Raw genomic sequence first — 23318 nt, 5'->3', positions numbered from 1 at the left:
CCCTCCCCTCTGCCTACACTTAGGTGCTATTCGCACAGCCCAAATGATGCACTTTCAATCCATTTTCAATGCACTTTGAAGGTGGATTTTACCGTGGCAAAATCCACTTGCAAACGATCATTAAGGAGCAGTGAAAGTGGACTGAAAGTGCATTATTCGGGCTGTGTGAATAGCACTTATTCTTCCCCTCCATTTTTCTCTTGCCAGCTTCACGGTGCTCCTTTGGGAGGAAAGTGACTGGGGGGGTGGGAGAAGGAAGTGTAAATGGGAGATGGTCTCCACACACCCTCTTGCTGTGCTGTGTTTTAACAGCCCCCCACACATTTTATAGGAAATTATACATGGTTTGTTTGTTTTTAACCATTGTATCTAACTTACCCTAACCGCCGATTATAACTTGGTGGGAAAAGAGCTGTTCAAAACCCAGAATTCCCACACTCTAACGGCTAGAAGAATGGTGTTTTCATACCTTTCAGCAAACTATTTAAAGCTATGCATTTAAAAATCCCTGGAAATCATGAGAGTTAGAAACTTGCCTTCTTTGAAAAAAACAAAGTTCTTGGAATTTTCCTCTCTGCCTTGCATGTAGTATGCAGTGTGTTGAAGAACGACGAACTGCATGGATGTTACGTTTGCTAACTAAGTTTTTTTGTCAATCTGTCCCCCCACCCCTGCAGTGTTGCGCCTGTTATCATGGTGGATGAAGACAATATCTCTGCAAGGAGTCACAAATCTATGCATGGCACCGCAGAGGAGAAGGGCAACGTGTCGAGGAGGCTTGAGGGGAAGTGGTCGTTTTCAAAGTCCGGCAATGGTGAGATTTTTCAGTATGAGCTTCAGGTAGTAGGGTTTTACTGGCCTAGAGAAAAATCTGGGTCGGTTTTAAAAGTCAGTCGATTCATTCGTCCGGTTAAATCTGCCTATGATTAAACATTCCAAAGTAAAAATGTGGTTCTCTTTCCCTCTGTTTTTAGCTGAGCTGGTGTCTTGCTAAGGATAAAGCACAGGGGTGCACCTGTTTCTTTTTGCCCTTGCCCTCAAATAGTGCTGGACTTTAGCCGGGTGACTAATCCACCCTGAAGAGAGTGTGGGGGATCTTTTTCTTGCAGTCTTGCACGGTGGTTGTAATTCCCGGAGGAGGTTACTCTCGGTTGTTCTATAGTGTTGCAAACACAAGTGCCATGTTTTATGAATGATTGACTCTTCATCTTCCTCTGTGAGGAAAAATGGAGGCCCAAAAGGCTGCTATTGTTAGGCACTAGGGTTGTCAGGTCCCTCTTCGCCACTGGCGGGAGGTTTTGGGGGCGGAGCCTGAGGAAGGCAGGGTTTGGAGAGGGGAGGGACTTCAATGCCATAGAGTCCAATTGCCAAAGTGGCCATTTTCTCCAGGCGAACTGATCTCTATCGGCTGGAGATCAGTTGAAATAGTGGGAGATCTCCTGCTACTGCCTGGAGGTTGGCAACCCTATTAGGCACTTCAGTGCTGGCTGCTGTGGTTTCTCTTCTGTATGTGACTTTATTCTTTCTTTGTCTTTCCTCCCTGGGCTCTCTCATCTTTTACTCTTTTAATCTTCTACTCTTTTAACGATTTGCCAGAAGAATGCTTTCCTGCTTTTCAGGCAGTCCATAAACAATCCCATTAGAAATGATCAACATAATTAAAATAATTATAAGCAACTGCTGCCTGAGGGGCAGGTGTAGGTAAACATTTCCAACTAAGTTCATTACAACCAGTTCCATACATGACTGGTTTGGATCATGAAAGTTCTGGTTAAGGAAGAAGTCTCCGCTCCCTTGAAGGAGTTCACTATAGATTAGGCCCTGTATGAACAGGACTGCCTTCTGACAGCAGGCGCCCCATGCAGACTCATAGAATCATAGAGTTGGAAGGGACCACCAGGGTCATCTAGTCCAACCCCCTGCCCAATGCAGGAAATTAACAACTACCTCCCCGCACATCCCCAGTGACCCCAACCCTCCCTTCAGTCTCTAACGATGTGGAAGCAGGAGCTCCTGCATATAATATGGTGTGTGAGACATGTCATTTTTCAGAACAGGCTGTAGCCAGTGCTGGGAGGGGTTGCATTCATTTTATAATTTGAATTTATGAATCTCTGGTGGGTTTTGAATAGCGAGTTTCATTGTATTTCAGTCACTCAAGGGTTAAACTGTTTGTAACCAAGCTGACCAGATCAAAGGTGATGTGACCTACAGTATGTGTCAAATAGCCATTGGCTAAACAGGACAGTTGTAAAGGTATTTGCATACCAGGAGCTTCTTCTTTGTCTTACCTAGAAGAAGCCTCCGCCATTAGAATTAGACTTTAGATCTGACCATGTGAAGATGTAAACTATAGAACTCCCACTTTGGGATGTGATAGGAAACTTAGAATGTAGAAAGAGATTTATTATTTTACATCCAAGTTACCCTTTCCTGAAGTTAGTAAGTAAAGGTGATTTTTACTAAGAGAAATGACTGCGTGTCTTTCTTTGTGTGCGTGCAACCTTAATTAGCTTCTGCCGGTGATTCCATTAATATTCAACGATCCATTTCCTCTATTAAGGGTAAAATTCCCATCAAATTGGTAGCATCAGACGGTTTGGAATATTAATATGAATTATTAATGGATTTTGGAGAAGCCAAAACACGCACAGCTTAAGTTAGGATTTCTCCAGGGAAGCCAAACGGATTACAAAACGCCAGAAGGGATCTTTTTCTCTGCAAAAGCTCAGCGGTTTATTCGTGTGAGACCTGAGGAACTCAGACCCAGCGTGCTGTAATCTGAGAGGAGGAAAGCTGCGAGGATGTCGAACCCAGACGACAGAGCTACAACGAGCACGGGAACTCCAGCCACTCCCAACGCAACTCCACGAGTCGTGAGTGCAAAAGGTCCCCAAACTGTGACTATACCTCCCATAGCAAAAACACCATTTGCTTTATGGAAGAGAAATGTAATGTTTGCCTTTGAAGCTATGGATATTGAATGGGTCTTAGATAAAGAAAAGCCAGGAAAAGATGACCCAGAGTACCCTGATTTTAAGAGGGCAAATGCACAAGCAGTCTGCCTCTTAATGGAAGCATTAAGCCAAAGCGAATCTGATATTCTGTTAAATAATGAAACGGCCAAAGATATAATGAAAGAGCTATCTGCAAAGTATTCTGTAACTTCCTCAAATCAGCTCATGGCAATGAAAGGAAACTTATTCTCAAGCAGGATGCCAGAAAATATTTCTCTGACTGAGCATCTAAGACAATTACAGACCCTGGCCGCTGAAATTCGTATTGCAGGCGAAACAGTGTCAGAAAGAGACTTTATAACAATTTTCCTAGCCAGTCTTCATCCCAAATTTCAGTCTGAAAGGAGAAACTTGCTAGGGAGAAAGGACCTGAACCTTAATGATCTTGTGTGTGCACTGAAAGAGTTTGAAAATGATCAGAAACGTTTAAATGAAGTATCAAGTGGGATCTCAGTGATGAATGTGCATGAAAGAAAGATTTTTAAATGCTTTACGTGTGGGAAAATTGGTCACAGAAGTTTTCAATGCCGAGAAAACATGGCGAAGGGGGGCCCCTCATCCCCCTCCCCCTCTTCTTCTTCTCACCAAAAGCCCGCGAAATTCAAACAAAGGCCGGAAAGGCAGCAATCGCGCCAACCAGCCACAAGAGGGAACCAGAGTACAAGTAAAAGGCCAAATGAGATGACCACGCTTATGGTTAAGCAAACTTCTTGTATTGATTTAAAGTCTAAAACTGAATCCAAGCATGTTAGAGACATTATTCTTGATTCAGGAGCGGATTGCCACTTATGGTCTAACAGGGAATGTTTTAACCATATGGAAGCATGCAATGAGAAACTTACAGTTGCCAATGGAGAGTCAATCACTTGCAAGGAAAAGGGATCTGTGACTGTGTATATAGAGAGCCTATGTGGAAATGTAATGCAACTGAATTTGACTGATGTTTATCATGTGCCTAATGCCAAAGAATGTTTGATGTCTGTAAGGAAACTGAATAATGCAGATTTTAAAGTGACTATGGAGAAAGATGGATGTTGGTTAATTGACCCTAAAGGACGGATTTATCCAACTAAAGCAGAAGGATCTCATTACTGTTTGGTTAACATAGCAGATGAAATAGACACTTCTGATTCAGATTGCAATGATGAGGCATTGCAGGAAGCGCAGGATGAGGCCTGCGATTCAGAAACGGAGCATTTAGCTGCATATAATGGAAAATCAAATGAGATGAAAACTAAGGAATGTGATCATAAGGACTGTGTTTATGGATATCATGTGAAATTAGGGCATAGAAATTTCAAATCTGTGAAGCAACTGCTGAATGATTGTGATATAACAGTGAAAGAATGCTTTGCCAGCCAGGAGCGATGCAGCGTTTGCATTAGAGGGAAAGGAACTGCCCCAAAGCACGTGCAGAGAGGCACAGATGTTAAGGCAGAAATTCTTGATGAAGTTCACTCTGATCTTATTGGGCCAATCAAAGATTCTGCTGGAGGATCTAAATATGTTCTGCATTTTATAGACAGTTATTCAAGATATGCATATGTCTACTTATTGAAATCAAAGACTGAAGTAGTTGATAAGTTTAAGATGTATGCTGCCATGGTGAAGAACAAATTTAATAAAGGAATTCAAGTGTTATTCACAGATCTAGGAACTGAGTACGTTAATAGTCAAATGAAGGAATTTGTTGAATCTGAAGGGATTGAACATGTGACCAGTGTTGCATATAGCCCACGGCACAATGGACTCTCAGAGAGATTTAATAGAACTCTGATGCAAAGTGCGAGATGTATGTTGTTGCAGGCAGGATTGCCTGACCCCTGCTGGGGAGAATGTGTTAGTACAGCAGCCTATCTCTACAATAGGTCAATTTCTAGTACCATTAACATGACTCCATATGAAAGATGGAATGGCAGAAAGCCTAGTCTAAGACATTTGAAAGCTTTTGGAAGTCATGTATATACTTACATCCCGAAAGAGAAAAGGGGAAAGCTAAGTCCTACAACAGAACTTGGAATCTTAGTAGGATATCTCCCAAAAGGATACCGTGTAATCAATCCAAAGACATTCAAAGTTCAAGCATTGAATGCAGTGTACATAGATGAGAGAGATGTCATGAATGGAAAGCAAACCAGCTACTCATCTAATCCAGAGGACAGTGAAGAGGAAGAAAAGGGGATTCCGTTTACAGCATGGGAAATCATACCACCTGATTCTGCAGACAACCCAGAGACTGCAGGAACAAAAGGGGATGACCCCGGTGCTGATGGAACCACCTCACCCTCTCCAATCCTAAGAAGATCCACAAGGACTACAAAAGGAATACCAGCACCTAAACTGAATCTCTATGCGGAAGTGAAAGGTCAGATGGAGCCCTCAAGTTGGGAAGAGCTGGAAAAGCTTCCCGATGGTGAGCGGACCAAATGGCTTGACGCAATTCGAGATGAACTAGAATCGCTGAAGAAAAATAAAACTTGGAAATTAACCACACTCCCACCTGGAAAGAAGGCAGTGGGATGTAAATGGGTTTTCAAACTGAAGGAAAATGCTGATGGAAAGATCAACAAGTACAAAGCAAGATTAGTCGCAAAAGGATTTACCCAGAAATATGGGACTGACTACACAGAAACGTATGCACCTGTTAGTGGACAAACAGCTATAAAGACTTTGCTGAGTATAGCTGCATCTAAGAACAAAATTGTCTTACAACTGGATGTCAAGACAGCATTTCTAAATGGAGAATTAACAGAGGAGATATACATGGAAATACCTCCTGGACTAATGGACAGTAATACGGAGAATAAAGTTTGTAAACTTGAAAAGACTTTATATGGACTTAAACAATCTGCAAGAGCATGGAACCACAAACTTACAACCTTACTGGAAGCTCAAGGCTTCAAACAAGGAAACATAGAGAGATGTTTATTCAGCAGGAAAGTAGATGATCGATGGCAATATATTTTAATTTTTGTAGACGACATTCTAATCTGTTGTGATACAGAAACAGCTGCTAAGCAAATAGCAGACAAACTGAACCAATCAGTAGAAGTCAAACTACTTGGAGAAGTGAAAAATTATGTTGGAATGGAAATTGAAAGAGATCAAGATAATGGATTCTCAATCAGCCAAAGGAGCAAAATACTGAAATTCCTACAATTTATGGATATGATGGAGTGCAAAACCAAAAATATTCCACTTGACCCATCATATATGAGTCTGGAAGGAAGTGAACCATTTGAGGACAATCAAGCTTGCATAGCAATACTGAGCAGCGAAAGCGCCAGGAAAGGAAGAAGATTTCTTCAATACAAGACTGCCTCCGTGAGAGACAAGCAACAAAGAGGACTTTTGAAAGTGAAGTACTGTGAGAGCAAAGAGATGGTGGCGGACATTTTGACAAAGCCACTACACAAGCAACAATTTGAATATTTGCGTGATGCTTTATGTTTGTATGCCTGAATACTATGTAAACTCGAAAAGGGGTTTGTTGGGTTTTGAATAGCGAGTTTCATTGTATTTCAGTCACTCAAGGGTTAAACTGTTTGTAACCAAGCTGACCAGATCAAAGGTGATGTGACCTACAGTATGTGTCAAATAGCCATTGGCTAAACAGGACAGTTGTAAAGGTATTTGCATACCAGGAGCTTCTTCTTTGTCTTACCTAGAAGAAGCCTCCGCCATTAGAATTAGACTTTAGATCTGACCATGTGAAGATGTAAACTATAGAACTCCCACTTTGGGATGTGATAGGAAACTTAGAATGTAGAAAGAGATTTATTATTTTACATCCAAGTTACCCTTTCCTGAAGTTAGTAAGTAAAGGTGATTTTTACTAAGAGAAATGACTGCGTGTCTTTCTTTGTGTGCGTGCAACCTTAATTAGCTTCTGCCGGTGATTCCATTAATATTCAACGATCCATTTCCTCTATTAAGGGTAAAATTCCCATCAATCTCCCTTATACTAAATCAGACCCTTTGTTTATGAAGGTAGGTACTGCCTACTCTGATTGGCAGCACCTCTTTCCAGGGTCCTAGGCAAAGGAGGTCTTTCATATCTGCCCCTACATGATCCTTTTAACTGGAGACATTGGGGATTGAATGTGGGGCCTTCTGCATGCAAAGCAGATGCTCTGCCGCTGAGCCAGGGCCTCAACCCTTATAAGAACTCTTCCTGGACACCAGAATCCCAGCGTGGCGTAGTGGTTAAGAGCGGTGGTTTGGAACAGTGGACTCTGATCTTGAGAACCGGGTTAGATTCCCCACTCTTCCACATGAGCAGCGGAGGCTAAACTGGATTTGTTTCCCCACTCCTACACACGAAGCCAGCTGGGTGACCTTGGGCAAGTCATGCTCTCTCAGCCCCACCTACCTCACTGGGGGTCTGTTGTGGGGAGGGGAAGGGAAGGTGATTGTAAGCCGGTTTGAGTCTCCCTTAAGTGGTAGAGAAAGTCGACATATAAAAACCAACTCTTCTTCTTCTATAAACCCTGTGTCTTTAAAGTTGTAAATTCTAGGGTTGGATCCAGCCAAAGTATGAATGTTTCTTCCAAAGCCTCATCAAATTTAAGTATGTTTAGGGCTGCAGTCAGAGGGTAGAACTTCATACCACCTGCCCACACACAAAGCTGAGAGCCCCAGTTGCCATTTCCCCATTGCAGAAGGGTGTGGGGGCCCAAAACTCCTTTAATCTATACTTTTGGTGAAGAGTTGTCTTGGAGGGAAAACCTGTACTCCAAGTTCTGATTGGTCCAGGAAGGCAACTCCCAAACTAGGGAAGGTCCATAAATTGGGTGTCCTGGGGAGCAGTTCTGTGTTGGGATTCTGGTGTCCAGGAAAAGTTCTTGCAGGTCCATGTCATGGGATAAAGGGGGGTTGCTAGCAGTCTGGTCTCTAACCACTTCAGTTTTCGATCCATTCCTAGGCAGAGGAATGTATAACTTTTGTAAAGGAGTGCTGGTGAATCCACTGAGAGAAGTGGGCTATTAGTATCTAAATAAATGTATTTTGTTAAGTATCGTTTTAATGACAGGTGCCTACCTGGAAACCATAGCCTCCGATTTTGGATCCCCAAAAGTTCTTTTTTAAATATTCACAGCCCACTCTTATTTATTATTACCTATTACTGTGCGTCTATACTCCTGCTCTAGTAAAATCCGTGTGTGATTCCCCACCCACCCCCGTGACTGGGAAGCCCATTCCTGAGGGGAGGGGATAGATCCGCGGTGGCCAAAAGCGGCACAGCCGCACGGCCTCCTCAGAGGCTTCTCGACTGCTGTAGAGAAAATAAGAGAATTTAACAAAAAGGGGGAAAGGGGGAGAAATGCCCCATTGCAAAAAGCGATGCAGTGCCACCCCAAAAAGGTGGTGCAGCCACACTGCAGCTCGAGAGGGCGTTCCCAAGGTGAAAGGGGTTTGGAAGCTGACTAACATCTGCTCCGTCCCCTGGAACACCAGGAAAGCCTCCCCAGAAATGCCTTCTCGACGCCAGTGCCTGTTGCCTCTTCCGGGTTTCCCTCCTGCCACGGCTGCACTGCTGATGCAGCTTTGCAGCTCCTAGGTGCTGGCATCTGTGCCACCCAGGACGGCATGAGTGCCTGTTATCCTGGGTTAAACTGGCACTTATACTGGAGTGGGGTCATGCTGGCTCCTATGGAGCTTCGCCCTCCCCTCAGGAATGCACGCTGAGACAGCTCCAAAACTCATATTGTTGCCTCCCTCCCAGCAGTTAGACATCTCTCTATATGCCTGCAGCGTGGAACCATCTCCCCACCGGCAGGCCCAGTGTTTTAAGCGCAATGGCTCCCTGGCACCTAGATCGTAGCTGGTCTAATAGATGTTATACTTTTCAGTCTGAAACGTTTTGTCAAGAGATAGCTCATTTCCAATTCACATATACGCACGGAGCACTTACGTGTAGGGTTACAAACGTCAAGTTATCTGGGAATGAGAACTGCTTTCCAGAGTACAGAGAACAGCTCCACTGGAGGAAATTGCCACTTTGGAGGGGGATATACCATAAAGTCTAGGAGAAATGGGAATCCCAGAGTGATGTGACGCCCCACCCCATTCCCCAGACTCCACCCTCCCCAGGCGCTGTCCCCAAATCTCCAGGAATTTCCCAAGCTGTAGCAGCAACCCTGATTGTGCTGCCTGGGTGGAACATGAGCTAGGATCCAGAGCGTAGCCTCTGTCTGCCGTAGGGCACTCTCTTTTCATCTTGAGCAATCAGCTTTTCTGCAGTGAGTACTGAGGCATGTGCTTTTTAAGTTTAAGCTGCAGGCATTCGGTGGCTTAGTTCAGGGAGTCCTTCACTTGTCATGTGCAGATAAGTATCATGGGAAGGTCACATGTTGCTTTGCTCGTGAGTCATGGCTTGCATAATAAAATAAACGACGACTTCTTGTACTTTGCCTTTTGGTTTAGTGATTAATTTCCCAATGAACCTTGAACTATATTAGACAGAGCCAGCTTCTTTCTTGAACTGATTTTTTCCCCCAAATTAATGTCAATCTTGTGTTATAACATTGCCCCAGAAATTCATATATTTTTATGGGGAAAAAGTATACAACTCCTTTATGGAAAAAAGGTATACAAGTCAAAGAGCAGCGATAGTTATTGGAACGGAGAGGAAAGAGTCTGATCTCAGAAGAAACCCTGGAACCTAATAATGCAGAGGAGTCTTCCCAAGGATGACATTGGTAAGAAATGTCAGCCCTTTTCTAGCATTACGTTTTACCACACATACAAGGAGAACATGCTAGTGCAACCCTCCCAATATGTGCAATCACTGTTTTGTCTAAAGGGGGCAATATTTCCATCCTTGGAAATATTCTTTTACTAGTGGGCAGAAGTTAAAGTTCTTTTACATGTGTGCGGAAGCTGAAAATACACACCTTGCCACTTTCTGACAAAACAACGATCATGGATATCAGAAGGATTGTGTAACTCTCGGGCTCCCAGTATGTGTGGAAGTAATGCCATAAAGGGGCTATCATGGCTAATAGTGAGTTAGCGAGCCTGCTTAGATGTGAAAGAAATTTTAGTTCGATGGGATAGTGAGGTTAGCACCTTCTCTCCTGTTCAGTGTCAACGTTGCCTAGTCCAACAGTTTTATATATAGGATTAGACTTAAATATAGAAAGATAGAATAGCGAAGGTATCATCTTTTTAGAAATATAAAACTATCTAAAAGTGCATAGTGGGCAGTGTTAAGTTATGTAGAGGTAGACAAACATGTCTGAAAGTTATTTTAATATGTCAGGTTAAAAGTATATATTGCAGCAAACTCAGGTTATTATTATTTGGTATTTTATATTATTATTTTGTATCTTTCTGTCAGTATTATAGTCCGTATTTTGTATTTTAAATGTCTTTTGCTTTGTTTCTATTATTAAATAACAATAACAACAAAATTAAAAAAGCAGTTTGTGCTGGTCTCTGAGTTTAACAAAAACTAATACCTATCTTAACGCTGCATTCTCAAGAAAACTATGCAACTGAACTTTACGTGCAGTTGTCAAAAGTGGCACAGGAAACTAGGAATCACCCCAAGATTTTTTCATCATGTGCAAAATCTTGTTTACACAACAAAAGATGCTGCAGCATAGCAGAGTGGTTAAGAGCAGTGGACTCTAATCTGGTGAACCAGGTTCGATTCCCCACTCCTCCACGTGAAGCCAGATGGGTGACCTTGGGCCAGTCACAGTTCTGCCCGAACTCTCTCAGCTCCACCTATCTCACAAGGTGTCTGTTGTGGGGAGGGGAAGGGAAGGCTATTGTAAGCCACTTTGAGATTCCTTAGAAGTAGAGAAAAGTGGAGTATAAAAACCAACTCTTCTTCTTCTTCTGGCCCTGGTAGAAAATATGGTGCTCAATTCCCTTCATATGGGATTACAAACTGATAACACTTGAATCCTAATTCAGCTTTAGTTAAATGACAGCTGGGTCTTGATTGGACGTGCTTGTTGGTGAGGAAAGACTGACAGCAATAAGACCCAGGCAGAGGGAAAGAGAAGGTTATACATTATAATAGCTGTAAAGGGGAGATATCTCTTCACCCAAGGAAAACAGCAACTCTGTGTAATACTTCCCTCCTAACGCTACTTAACCCTCCATTATCTGCCGCTGTTTCTCAGTCGCTGAACTCCTGAACACTACTTCCCTATTACAAAAACAAATAAAATTTAGTAACTGTTTTATTATCTTCAGTTACCGGCTCACCAATTAATCTCTGATACTAACTGTTCAACCTTGGTTCACCTCAGATGCTGCCATGGCAAGATAGAAGGTCATCAGAGGGGGCTTATTAGGATAAAGAGGTGAAAATCTGATTTTCGGCGTTAAAATACACAAGAGAGACAAGCGCAGCCTGAATCGAGAATTCAGATGTCTTTTTATGGTTCTGATTGGCTCTAGCCTAAGGGTTGAGCTATAGAACTATTAATCTGTGCACCAACGAAGGATGCAAGGATCCAGCTGCCAAAATGTAGGCTATGAATAGATTCTGGTGAGCTCAGTGAGCCCATACAGCTGGGGTTCGGGTGCTGCAAGCCCCTGAGAAAATTTTGAAATTTGACCAATTACAGGGACATTTTGAGGCCATATGAAATGGGTATTACAGAATATTCTCAGGTCAATATTAAGTACTTCGACCCATTAGCTTATGATTCTATCACTAAAATAGCCTCATTTTAATAACAAACACTTTAAAAAACTCCATTGATTTTGTTGAAAAATTCACTCATTTTAAAAAAAAGTTGCTTCAGGGCCCCTCTGGGATTAGGGGCCCTGAATCTTAAGCTTCATTAGTTTCACAGTAGATCCGCCACTGATTACCCCACAGTGTGGGTAGTCCTGGGAAAACTGGGATTTGTGCTCAGAGCTTTAGGACCAGAGCCTTGTCATGAACCAGATTATAAAACTGAAAACAACTCAGTTATAAATGGTAGTACCAAGGTTCTCCTTTTTCTAGTATCAGTAAACATAAGGAAAATTTTGCTTGAAAAGTTGGTTAAGCACAACAATATTGCTGAAAGGTCCCTACACCTTATGGTTGAGACTCGTAAGTACATGCAAACAGAGGAAGAATATTAATGCAGCTTTACTTAGTGTTACTGATCTCCTGAATCAACAGCAGCAGAGAAGGGCAGCGAAGATGTGACCGCCTTCAGGGTCTACTTCAGAACTAGCCACACAGGCACATGGACCTTGGGCCGCCCAAAGGAGACAGAGCTTTTCTAGGCACTGATTTGTTATCACTTGGTCTTGTTATGACATCCAAGGCCCTGTGACTAAACCCTAAGAACAGCTAGAATTTGAGGATCCCTCCCCCAAATGTGATGATAAATGGATCTTGTTATCTTCCCTAGTGAGAGAGACTGGAGCCAAGTGGCTAGAAGTATTTGTAGGCCTATAACTCCACCCACTAGTACAACTCACCTGCTTGGTTCTCTCAATTGTCTATTGTATGGCTTTGGCTTTCCATACTTTTGAATTGAAAATGTGCTCCTTCTGTCTCAGGCTTAGTTCTCACTGAGGCTCAAGTCGAGACTGCAGAGATCAATTCCCCTGGAGCAAATGGATGCTTTGGAGGGTGGACTCTATGTAGGGTTGCCAACCTCCAGGTAATTTTAAACAATCTTAAATATACAACCTGTGCCAGTGTTAAGGATACTTCATAGAAGAGGCAGCATGAAGGCTCATAAATCAACAGTCCATAATAGGAAAATATACACTTTAAATATTTTATTGCTAGGCAATTCCAGCATTACTTCATGCTGTTGCCTAAACACAATTAAACACAATAGCAAAAATCCCCTAACTATCTAAGACAGTGGTCGGCAAACCGCAGCTCGCAAGCCGCATGCGGCTCTTGAGCCCCTTGAGTGCGGCTCTGCCACAAATCCCCCCTGGCTGCCTGACGAACAGCTGATGGGCGGGGGGTTTAAACTGCTCTGCGCAGGCAGCACAGAGCAGTTTAAACCCCCCCCCCCGCCCATCAGCTGTTCGTCGGGCAGCTGGCGGGGTTTTAAAGACCCTCCCCCGCCAGGCTTCCCGGGACTTCCTGGCGCCTCCCCCAGCCAGAAAAGCGGTGGCGGCTGTGGGGAAAAGCGTGTGCACGGAGCCGGAGGCGTCGGCGGCACTGCGGGAGCTGGAGGCGCGCACGGGGGGCCGGCAGCGGCTGCTGCTGGTGGCCGAGCGGTGGGCCGGGGAGCCGCTGCCGCGCCCGCTGCTGGAGCGCTTCGCATGGGACCTCTTCGGTGAGGTGGCGCGGCGGAGGCGAGCACCGGGCCGCAGGGGCAGCGGGCGGAGGCGCGCGTGGGGCCAGGCCGCCGCTGGCCCTGGTGCCCGCTGGCCTTCGTGCTGTGCTGGCTGGGCCCGGCAGTGGCAGGGTGAGCTGGTGCGCGAGCTGGTGCAGCTGGCGCTGGCTGCCACCCTGGTGGGCGTGCTGCTGCAGGAGGTGGCGGGTGAGGCGGCCCCGCCCCAGGCCGAGCGGGAAGTGGCGCGCCTGTGGCTGGAGGCGCTGCTGCGCCGGGCCTGCACCCCCCCGCCGGCCCGCCCTGCACCAGGCAACAGTGCTCCAGGCGGCCCACTACAGCTCCAGCGCCCCACAGGGCGCAGCGCCCGTCTGCGCTACCGCCCTCCAGCTCCGAGCCGGTGCGACATCCCCCGCCCCCACCCCCACGGCCTTTGGCGTGTCTCCAGGCAGCGCGGAGCAGTTTAAAGACCCCCCGCCAGGCTTCCCGGGGAAGCATGGCGGGGGGGTTAAAACCTTTGTCGGGCAGCTGGGGGGGTTTTAAACTGGCTCTCAAAAGAAATGTCAATTGTACTGTTGATATTTGGCTCTGTTGACTAATGAGTTTGCCGACCACTGACCTAAGGCAACCTAACAACATGAAACATACAACGGAAAAGAATTGCAATTCAGCAACGACGCGAGAAGGTCCAAGTCATAGACAACAATTGTGTCTGCACCCATTCTTGACCACAAAGGTTCCAATTGGTGCCCGAAGGTCCAGTTCCTTCCAGGGTGCAAAATGGTCCGGGGGAGAGCCCCAAGGCAAAATAATACAACTTGAAGAGGAGAGCGTGTAGCCAGCTGTAGCACGTTTCGCTACGCTTCATCAGCTCATTCAAAGTTTATTGGCTCCTAATGCATGTCAATTTCACGTTTACTGCATGCTGTAGGATGCCTCCTGAAACTGCAATAGAAAGCATGAATCCTTGCTATATAAAAACTGTTGGAACTAAGGTCCCCTTAACAATGTAAAAAGCTTATTAACATTAGGATAATAGCCCATTGTTATAAATTCTGTTATTTACGATCAAATTAACAGTCAATATATCTTACCCCAACTTGTGCGTCTATTAGTCCTAGACTGTAAGGTGGGCACCCAGTTTCTCCCGTGGCATTAGGTTTACTGTTTGGTGATCTAAAAAGATTTAATGAGCCAATTAGGAGGTTACACGTGATCACATGTTTCCCAAAGAAAGGCGTGGGACTACTATGTTCTTAAAGAGACAGTCATCGTGAAGTACACATATAAGTTTATAAAAAGCATGAGAGATGAAATTCGCTGTTCAATCAATTCGGAAGTATAGTCTGGAAGGCAAATATGAAATGCATCTCTTGTTGCAAGGGGATCTTTTTAGGATCCTGAGTCTGAAAAGGGTGAGGTTTGTGTTGCCTCTATTTAGGGTTGCCATGTTGGACTCTATGTAGGGTTGCCAACCTCCAGGTAATCAGCAAACTAGAAACAGCACTTCACAAAGCTAGACACAATGATTATAAAGTAGTGGTATTTAATAACATATCTACCACTGATAGTATTAGGCAAAAACATGTGTTGTTAATTATTGCCTTAAACATAACGCCGAAGAGAGGACTATGCCTTGTTACAAACAGATAACAGTATTATAGATGAGTCCATGAAAGGGGGTGCCAACCTCCCTTTCTTCCACAGATATGCTTCTTGAGAGTAGCAATTCAGTAGTGCAGTTGTTCTCAACAGAAGCCCGGTGATCTTTCTGTTTCGGTGATTAACACCTTCTTCAGGGACCACTATATCATAAATTAGTACATAATACTAATTAACAAAAAATAATCAACATGAATATGCTAGCAATTGGCTTAAACAAGGGAGAAAATAGAGAGAACATAGAGCATCATACTCACATGCTGGCTGTTATTAACATTCTCTGCGTTGGCAATTTACCAAAGATATTGCCCTTAATTTTAAATGGTGCAGTCACATGTAAGAATCAACCATTAAAGAGACAATTACATTTTACATTACAGAAAAACTGAAATCAATTAAAGAGACAGCTGTTACATATATTATGTTACAAGTAGCATGCTAAATCCATCGAGGTATTCAGTCCTTTAGGATACAAAGTATCAAACATATGGATGTATTTAGATTCTTGACGTCTTAATATGAGATCCACATCAGACCTATCATATTTCTGTTGATTAAATCGACATCCTGCACCACCAAAAAAACATAACGTACCTAACGAAGAGATGGATCTTATCACTGAATGGGTTATTATGATAGATATAGGCTTGCTCAAAAGCAACCATATAGATGTTCGCAATTCACGGCGTCGCAATGGGTTGCGCATGCGCGCCGTGAATTGCGAACATCTATATGGTTGCTTTTGAGAAAGCCTATATCTATCACGTTACTTGCGTTTTGTAGTACACTTCATTATCTCCTTTAATCAGACAGGTGATTCACAAACATTGGCATTTAGTCCAACATTTGCCTGGCTGCCAGTCATTACCACGAATGGCATATAAAAGAACCAGGTCTTTCCGAGACATTCTAATAAGCAATAAAGCATGTGAGGAGTCAGTTGCCAACTTACCTAAGGGTAATTTCAAATGCGGTCCCTGCCAAAGTTGCAGGTTCATTCTAACAGTTAAAGAAATCATTAATCCAGCTAATGGCCAAAAGTTCATGATTGAGAGTTTTAACAACTGTGATTCCAAACATTTAATTTATGCGATAAAATGTGCTTGCCATCTTTGGTACATTGGAAAAACCCATAGACAACTTAAATATCGCATAAGTGAACACAGGTCCAGAATTAGGCAACGTGTATTGGAGGCCTCTCTAACACAGCATTTCCTTGACAATAATCACACTGATGAGGATCTTTCATTTTTTGTGTTATGGCGATTCAATCAACAGAAATATGATAGGTCTGATGTGGATCTCATATTAAGACGTCAAGAATCTAAATACATCCATATGTTTGATACTTTGTATCCTAAAGGACTGAATACCTCGATGGATTTAGCATGCTACTTGTAACATAATATATGTAACAGCTGTCTCTTTAATTGATTTCAGTTTTTCTGTAATGTAAAATGTAACTGTCTCTTTAATGGTTGATTCTTACATGTGACTGCACCATTTAAAATTAAGGGCAGTATCTTTGGTAAATTGCCAGCACAGAGAATGTTAATAACAGCCAGCGTGTGAGTATGATGCTCTATGTTCTCTCTATTTTCTCCCTTGTTTAAGCCAATTGCTAGCATATTCATGTTGATTATTTTTTGTTAATTAGTATTATGTACTAATTTATGATATAGTGGTCCCTGAAGAAGGTGTTAATCACCGAAACAGAAAGATCACCAGGCTTCAGTTGTAATAACGGGAGACATCAGTTGTAATAGCGGGAGATCTCTAGTCACCACCTGGAGGTTGGCAACCCTTTGGCCAGGAAGGACTTGGCAACCCTACTACAGAGATCAGTTTCCTTGCAGAAAATGGCTGCTTTGGAAAGTGGACTCTATGACATTATACCCAGGCTGCACCGCCAAAATTTCCAGGAATTTTCCAATCTGGAGCTGGCCACCTTACCCATATATACAATCCATCCCATCTCATACATATATAATATTTACATAAGGGGAAAGGGGGAGCAAGAAGCCATTTTTTGTTGCATATGAAATGCTGATTACGTTTTATGACTGTAGAGGCCTACTTGTGGCTGATGCCATTGGATGATACTGGGATTACCAACCTCCACGAGGGACCTGGAGTTCTCTCAGATTTGCAACTGATCTCCAGTGTGAGATGCCCTGCCCTGACAGGCGCTGCTCCCGGGATCGGGGTAGCTCCAGGAGGGAGAGGCTGTGGGGCTTCCTCAGCCTCAGACCATTCTGAGGGGGAATCGGAACTACCTTCCCCCTCAGATGAAGCCAGTGTCTTGGCCCCAAAGCTCCCGCAGTATGGCCAACACTGACTCCCTCCTCCCTGGCCTCGGCCTCACAGCCTCTCTTATACCATTCTGTCCCTGCTTCCCCCTCCCAGCCCCCCCCCAAGTCCATAAAAGGGGCGAGAGGGCTTACATCAGCCTTTTCCCCACCCCAGCCACGTGTACCCTGCCCAGCCCTGGGGGTGGTGTCGTCGGCGCCTCGCCCCCCTGGCCAGACGCCCGGCCGCGGAGGTTTGTCGGCAAGTGGGGGGAAGGACAGGTGGGAGGGACTTTTCTCCCACTGTCCGGACCCCTTCTCTCCCCCCATGAGTGTGGGGGCTAGCCCCCGCCGGTGTCTGGGAAGTCCCGAGGTGGCCCAGGGAGGCCTGGCCTCGGGACATCCAGACTACTGAGATCAGCTCCCCTGGAGGAAACATCAGCTTCAGAGCGCAGACTACATGGTATGCCATAGATTCTAGGTGAAATCTCTCCCCAGATCCCCCTGTCCACAGACGTTGCCACCAAATCTCCAGGAAGTTCCCAGGCTGGAGTTGGCAGCCCTAGTTGTATGGTGTGTGTTTTTAGGCCATTGATGTGCTACAAATCACCTAGCAACTGAAAATATAAAAGGTACGGCGCATTTGTAACTTGTGAGCTTATTTGTTGTTTGATTATAAATATGCAAATTAAAGTTCTCTCCCCCTCCCATTGTTTCCATACTTGCAGACTGCTTATGTCTAGTTTTCAGTGCAGAACGTACAGTAACGATTTGTTTTTCTTTTAGATCGGGTTGATGTTGACCATGTGACAACAAGGAAGATGCAACTCCTGGAGGAGACAGAGGTAAACATATTTAAATTTTAGCTCCTATCAACCATCCAGGAATCCCTAGAAGAATCTGAAGGTGCCCTTTATTCTTAATTTAAACTTTTCATTTTACCATATAACCTTTAGGTTGCTGACATGACCTTAGATTGACTTTGGTCAGTAAAACCCTGGTTGCTTTGTAGGAATCCAGAATCTAAATTGCATATGCAGCCCCCCTATAGGGCAGTAGTTTCCTCCAGGGCTGTTTTGGATTGGGAAAACTGCACAGGGGGTGACTGAAGCCTTTCTCTCCCTAGACTGCAGTCCTGACCTGAGCTGGTCCCCTGATAGGCTTGCCAGGCTCCTTAGGTCCACCAGCGGGAGCTTTCCGGGGCTGTGGCTGCGGTGCGCGATGCACACTCGTGACTGGTGTTTACCCGGAAGTGACGCGGATGCTGTAGTGATCTTGGCCAAACTCTATGGTTTCCATAGAGTTTTATCCAAGATTGCCAGAGCATCCGAATCACTTTCAAGTTTACCCAAAAGTGATGGTGCGAGTGTGCGCTCAGTGCCCACCGGCCATCAGCTGGCCGGCGGGCAACCTGATGGATCGGTGGGATTTTACCCGCCACCACCGGGTACTTGGCAACCCTATCCCCTGAGGTGTTCTGGAATTAGTTCGCAACAGCTGCAGTCTGGGATTCCATATAGTGTAAGAGTCTGCTCTTGTGACCGCCGGTCCATCGAGGATTTGTCCCGTGTCACATTCTGGTGTCTGAGATTTGTGACTGAGGAGCAAAGATTTCTGAGAACCATTACATCTTGTTTCCCAGAAGGTTCAGCTCAGGACAAACCAGTGTTATTATTGGCAGAGATAAATTCATTTCTTTCCAGATGGCAAAGTTTATTGCCGCCTGCGGCGGAACAGGCCTGCTTAGACTCGCAGCCCCTATTCCACTCCTGGCCTCTTTCAAGGTTTCTCAACCTCTCCTGGAGGGGGTTGCCTCTCTCCCTTTTCGGGTAACGGCTGCCCCCACCTGACCCCTCGAGTACGACATACAATAGCAAAATGTCCTATCCTTTTACATTTGTGGCACTCAGCAGTCTTTGCTGGACACACAGCTCTCTGAGCATGCCCTTTTCTGCAGCGTGTGCACTTAGGGGCTTGTTTTGGAGGACAGGGAGATTGCTTGTGAGGTTTAGTGGAGTAATTTTGGGAAGGTTGTAAGCCAGGGATGGAGAACCTCAGGCCCGGGGGCCGTATGCGGCCCCTGAGGACATTTTTTGTGGCCCTCGGGAGCTCTGGGGCCCTGCTGCAGAGGCGGGGTGCAGGGCAGCCCTCCCCGAGGGTGTTCCTGGGGCCACGGCTTACAGGGGGGCTGCGGCACCCTTTGGACCTCCTCTCGCCAACTGTTGGCTGTTGGTCGGGGAGGGGAGAGGGGAGGGGGAGGAATGCCTCCCCCAAGGCTGCCCCCTGCAGCCACAGCATGCAGGAACGCCGCGGCACATTGTAAGCCCCTCTTGCTGCCTGTCGGCTCTTGAGCAGCAAGAGGGGGGAAAGAGGCCGGCGGCTCCCAGCGGCAGAGCACGCATGCGGGAGCCGATCGGGCTTCGGGGGGGGGGTTTGTGGACTTGGGGGAGAGGGTATGGAGACTGGGGTCTGGTTGCGCGGGGCCGGCGTGCGTGGGTGTGTGTGGGTGTGGGGAAACACTTTTCTCTCTTTTCTTCCTCTTTTTCTGTTTCTTTGTTTCCCTCCGTCCTTTGCTTTCTTTCTCCCCCTCTCTCCATTTCTTTCTCCCTTTCTCTCTTTCTCTCTCCCTCCCTTTTCCTCTTTCTCTGTTTTCCTTCTTCCCTTGCCGATCGACCGTGGGCTATGCCCCCCTGGCACCTCGTTTGCTCGGGCCCACCGCTGGCTGCCCTCCTGCCTGGGAGGGGGGGAGCGGGGGCGCCCTGCAGGCCTTCTCTGTGTGGCCTCCCCTGGGGTTGCCAACCTCCAGGTGGTGGCTGGAGACCTGGCAACCCTAGCCTCTCCCCCCCACTGGGAGATCTACACCTGGTGTGGCCCCTGAATGATATCATAAATGTGCAAATGGCCCTTGGCAGGAAAAAGGTTCCCTGCCCCTGTTGTAAGCCCATCTCCATCCGACTAGAGTATTTGGGAAACCACATTTTATGCAATATTTCCTGAAGCCCTGCAAATGCTCCTTGGTCATGGAGTTGTCCCTTGATCAGTTCTGAATTCCTGATCATTTGTGTTGCCCCTTCTAAGGTGAGGTCACTTTTCAGCTGTAGCTGCTGGGATAGGCCTTTGTCTAAAATGCCCACTGCCGATCAGGTCTGTCCCTCTAAAACTTCACTCTGCATGGCTAGAAATGAAGGAAAGTGTCGGATGCTGACAGCAAGCCTAAAAGAACGTTTCTGCTATCGTGGCTTGGAGAGCACATGTTCAGCTGCAGGGCCTAGATAAGAGGGGGGGAAGGGGTTTGTCACTCAAGGCTTCTGATGGGGAAAACTCGTTGTGGGCCGTCATTCGCCTTCTTAACTGTGGCACGTTTGATAGGCTTGAAGGCGGGGGCAGATCACAGGCGTTTCCAAATACACCCCTACCTTCTGGCTCCTTCCTCCCTCCCTCTTTCCCCCTCCCAAGAAGCGTTTCCTACATTGTATAGACCTCCACAGGCCCGGTTACTTTCTTTCATTCGATAGAGTGCAAAGATAATAAGATCTTGTTTGAACATTAACATACCTTAAAAACACAAAACCCCTGACTCTGGCTGCTCTCTCTGTCTGGCTCCCTGCCTGCCTGCGCCACTGCAGCTGTACAAAGGGGGGAGGAAGCGTGTGGGGGGGTCTGCATTCTTTGTTTAAATCCTTCTTGCTCGCTCGCTCGCTCACTCTCCTCTCCCCACAGTCTCTGCCTCTAATTTAACATAACTGATCAGACTGGTTTTTGCCAGTCTGGTGCTGATGCTGGTTCTGCTAAAAGGGGGCTGCTCTGCATTTTTCAGAACTTGGCTGGAAAAGCAGAAAAAAAAACCCGTGCCGTTTTCCCCTTCATCCTCTCTCTCTCTCTCTCTCTCTCTCTCTCTCTCTCTCTCTCTCTCTCTCTCTCTCTCTCTCTCTCTCTCCCTCTCCCTCTCCCTCTCCCTCTCCCTCTCCCTCTCCCTCTCTCCATAGCAGAAAAAAAGATACTAGCCGGGGGCCAGAGATAAACAGCTCTTTTTCGGCTGGGGGAGGTCTGGAAGCTTTCTTTCTGCGGCGGGGGTGGGGTGGATTTACAAAAAAAGGGAGGAGAAGAAGGGCTGTCAAACAGGCAGCCACACACACACACAAGTATGCCCTGTCTCTCATGCAGCCTGTAAAAAACAGGCTCTGCATAGCCACTGATAAGGCCATTAGCCGGCAGAGAGAAGGGTTTTGTTTTTTTTGGTTTTTTGCAGGGGCTAGAAAGAGGCCTCTCCCCCCCACACACACATTTGCCCTGCCCCCTCACGGTCACACAATGCACACACACACAATCCTGCAATTTTTGACAGGTCCCGCCCCTCTGAGTTATAAGATAAGACCTCCCCCTATATGCTACTCTGGACAAAACACCATGATGACTATTTTCTGAAAAGGAAGCCATGAAAGCTGTGCGTCTGCATTGTGGTCAATCAGGGCCTGTATACACAAAAAAGCAGCCCTGTGGTAAAACTGTTCCTAGAGCCAGTCTCTTCAGGAAATCGATTTCTGCTGGTGTGTAAATGGCAGATTCTGGAGAACCATGGAGTAGTTTCTTGGAAGCTGATAAAAGATTCCTCAACGGGAAGGTCCAAATGCTGGACAAGCTTCCCCAGACGACAGCTTAACCAGTGCTATTAATTTTTCTTTTCAATGGGCAGCCATAGGAGAGAGCTCTACATGCATTCTTATGCTGGGAAGCTTAAGATATTAGCCAAATTCCAGTGGTTGCAGCCAAAATAACGAAGAGGTCTTGTGAGACCTTAAAAACTAATACATTTATTGTGGCATAAATTTTTTTGAACTAGAGCCCAGTGGGACGATAACTTGTGAAAGTGTTTGCCACAGTATTTTATTTATTTACTTAGTTTAGTCTTTCTCGCTGAGACTCAAAGGAGGGTTGCAACTAAAAACAATGCCATGAGAACAGTATAATGCATACAACCAAAGATGAAGATGCCACGGGCCTTCAGCGTTAAGTCTGGGCAACACTTCTGGTAATGCTGACTCCGCACCTTAGCACACGCTCCAGAATCCTGGGCACTGCACAGAAATTACACAGCAGGCAAGTCAGCGTAGAAAGGATTCTCTAAAAGGAATAGCTTTCAGAAACACTGAGGCAAAGAAATGTTGTGGCTCAGATTCATGTTCTCCAACATGTGGAAATGTTTTACAATATCAAAAGAGGGCCTGCCTGCAGCATCTCCTGCCAAGTCTGATGGAGTAGCAGTGTTGCTGCAACCGTGAGCGCAAGATTCCATTATTCATTCAGAACCTGAATGTTCTGAACAGGGGGAAAAAGCCTGTAGCCTGTTTTCCCTTTCATTCCCTGGGTTTGATTTTTTTTAATTAGTCCTGATGTTTATCTTCAAAGGACCTTCTGAACATACATAACCTGAGCATGGGGGGAGGGGGACGAGCTAAAATGAGAGGATTTTGGAAAGCATTCTCCACCCCCACCCTTATTTTGAACTTTGCCCAATGTTCAAAAGTTAGGAAGACTATTAAGCTCAGGACTGGCATTTAATTCATTAAAAAGAAACGACCAATCGTGTTAGAAAGATGAGAACCACGTTAATTACTGTCTTTGCAAAGACTTTTGTCAGTTTGACTATTTGCTTTTGCTCCATGTTACAATCCTCTGCCCACCTTTCAGACATGCTGGGAGTTATAGTACAGAGCTTGCACTGTATAGAGCACTGGTTCCCAACCGGGGGTCCGTGGACCCCCAGGGGTCCTCAAGAACGAAATTAAGGTCCACGAAACAAAGTTATAAACCCAGAATAAATTAATATTTTCAATTAAAAGTTCTCTATTATAAAAATATATATTCAAATATTATTCTAAGTTTAATGTTTAACTAACAGCTATGATTAAAGTTTATTTTCAAATTCTCAGAATTTTTATTTTGAACCTTGGGGTCCCTGCACCGAACAAAAAAGTCCTAGTGGTCCTGGTCAAAAAAAGGTTGGGAACCAGTGGTATAGAGGGACCCGTAGGGAATTAACCAATGGGGAGGGGCTGTGGCTCAGCGGAAGTGCCTCTGCTTTGCATGCATAA

General features: G+C 45.5%; 1 protein-coding gene across 1 annotated transcript in view; it reads left to right on the top strand.

Annotated features, from left to right (window-relative positions):
* The first annotated feature begins 693 nt into the window (after positions 1 to 693).
* Positions 694 to 23318, top strand: part of LOC130473171 (sterol O-acyltransferase 1-like) — a 72679-nt gene continuing 50054 nt past the window's right edge. Inside the window, exons 1-2 of the mRNA XM_056844700.1 lie at positions 694 to 814; positions 18013 to 18071. Of these exons, the coding sequence (XP_056700678.1) occupies positions 694 to 814; positions 18013 to 18071 (180 nt within the window). The remainder of the gene's footprint in view (positions 815 to 18012; positions 18072 to 23318) is intronic.

Source organism: Euleptes europaea, chromosome 2 (genome assembly GCF_029931775.1).
Source record: "Euleptes europaea isolate rEulEur1 chromosome 2, rEulEur1.hap1, whole genome shotgun sequence".
Classification (NCBI taxonomy): Eukaryota; Metazoa; Chordata; class Lepidosauria; order Squamata; family Sphaerodactylidae; genus Euleptes; species Euleptes europaea.
This window is presented reverse-complemented; position numbering and strand designations above follow the sequence as displayed.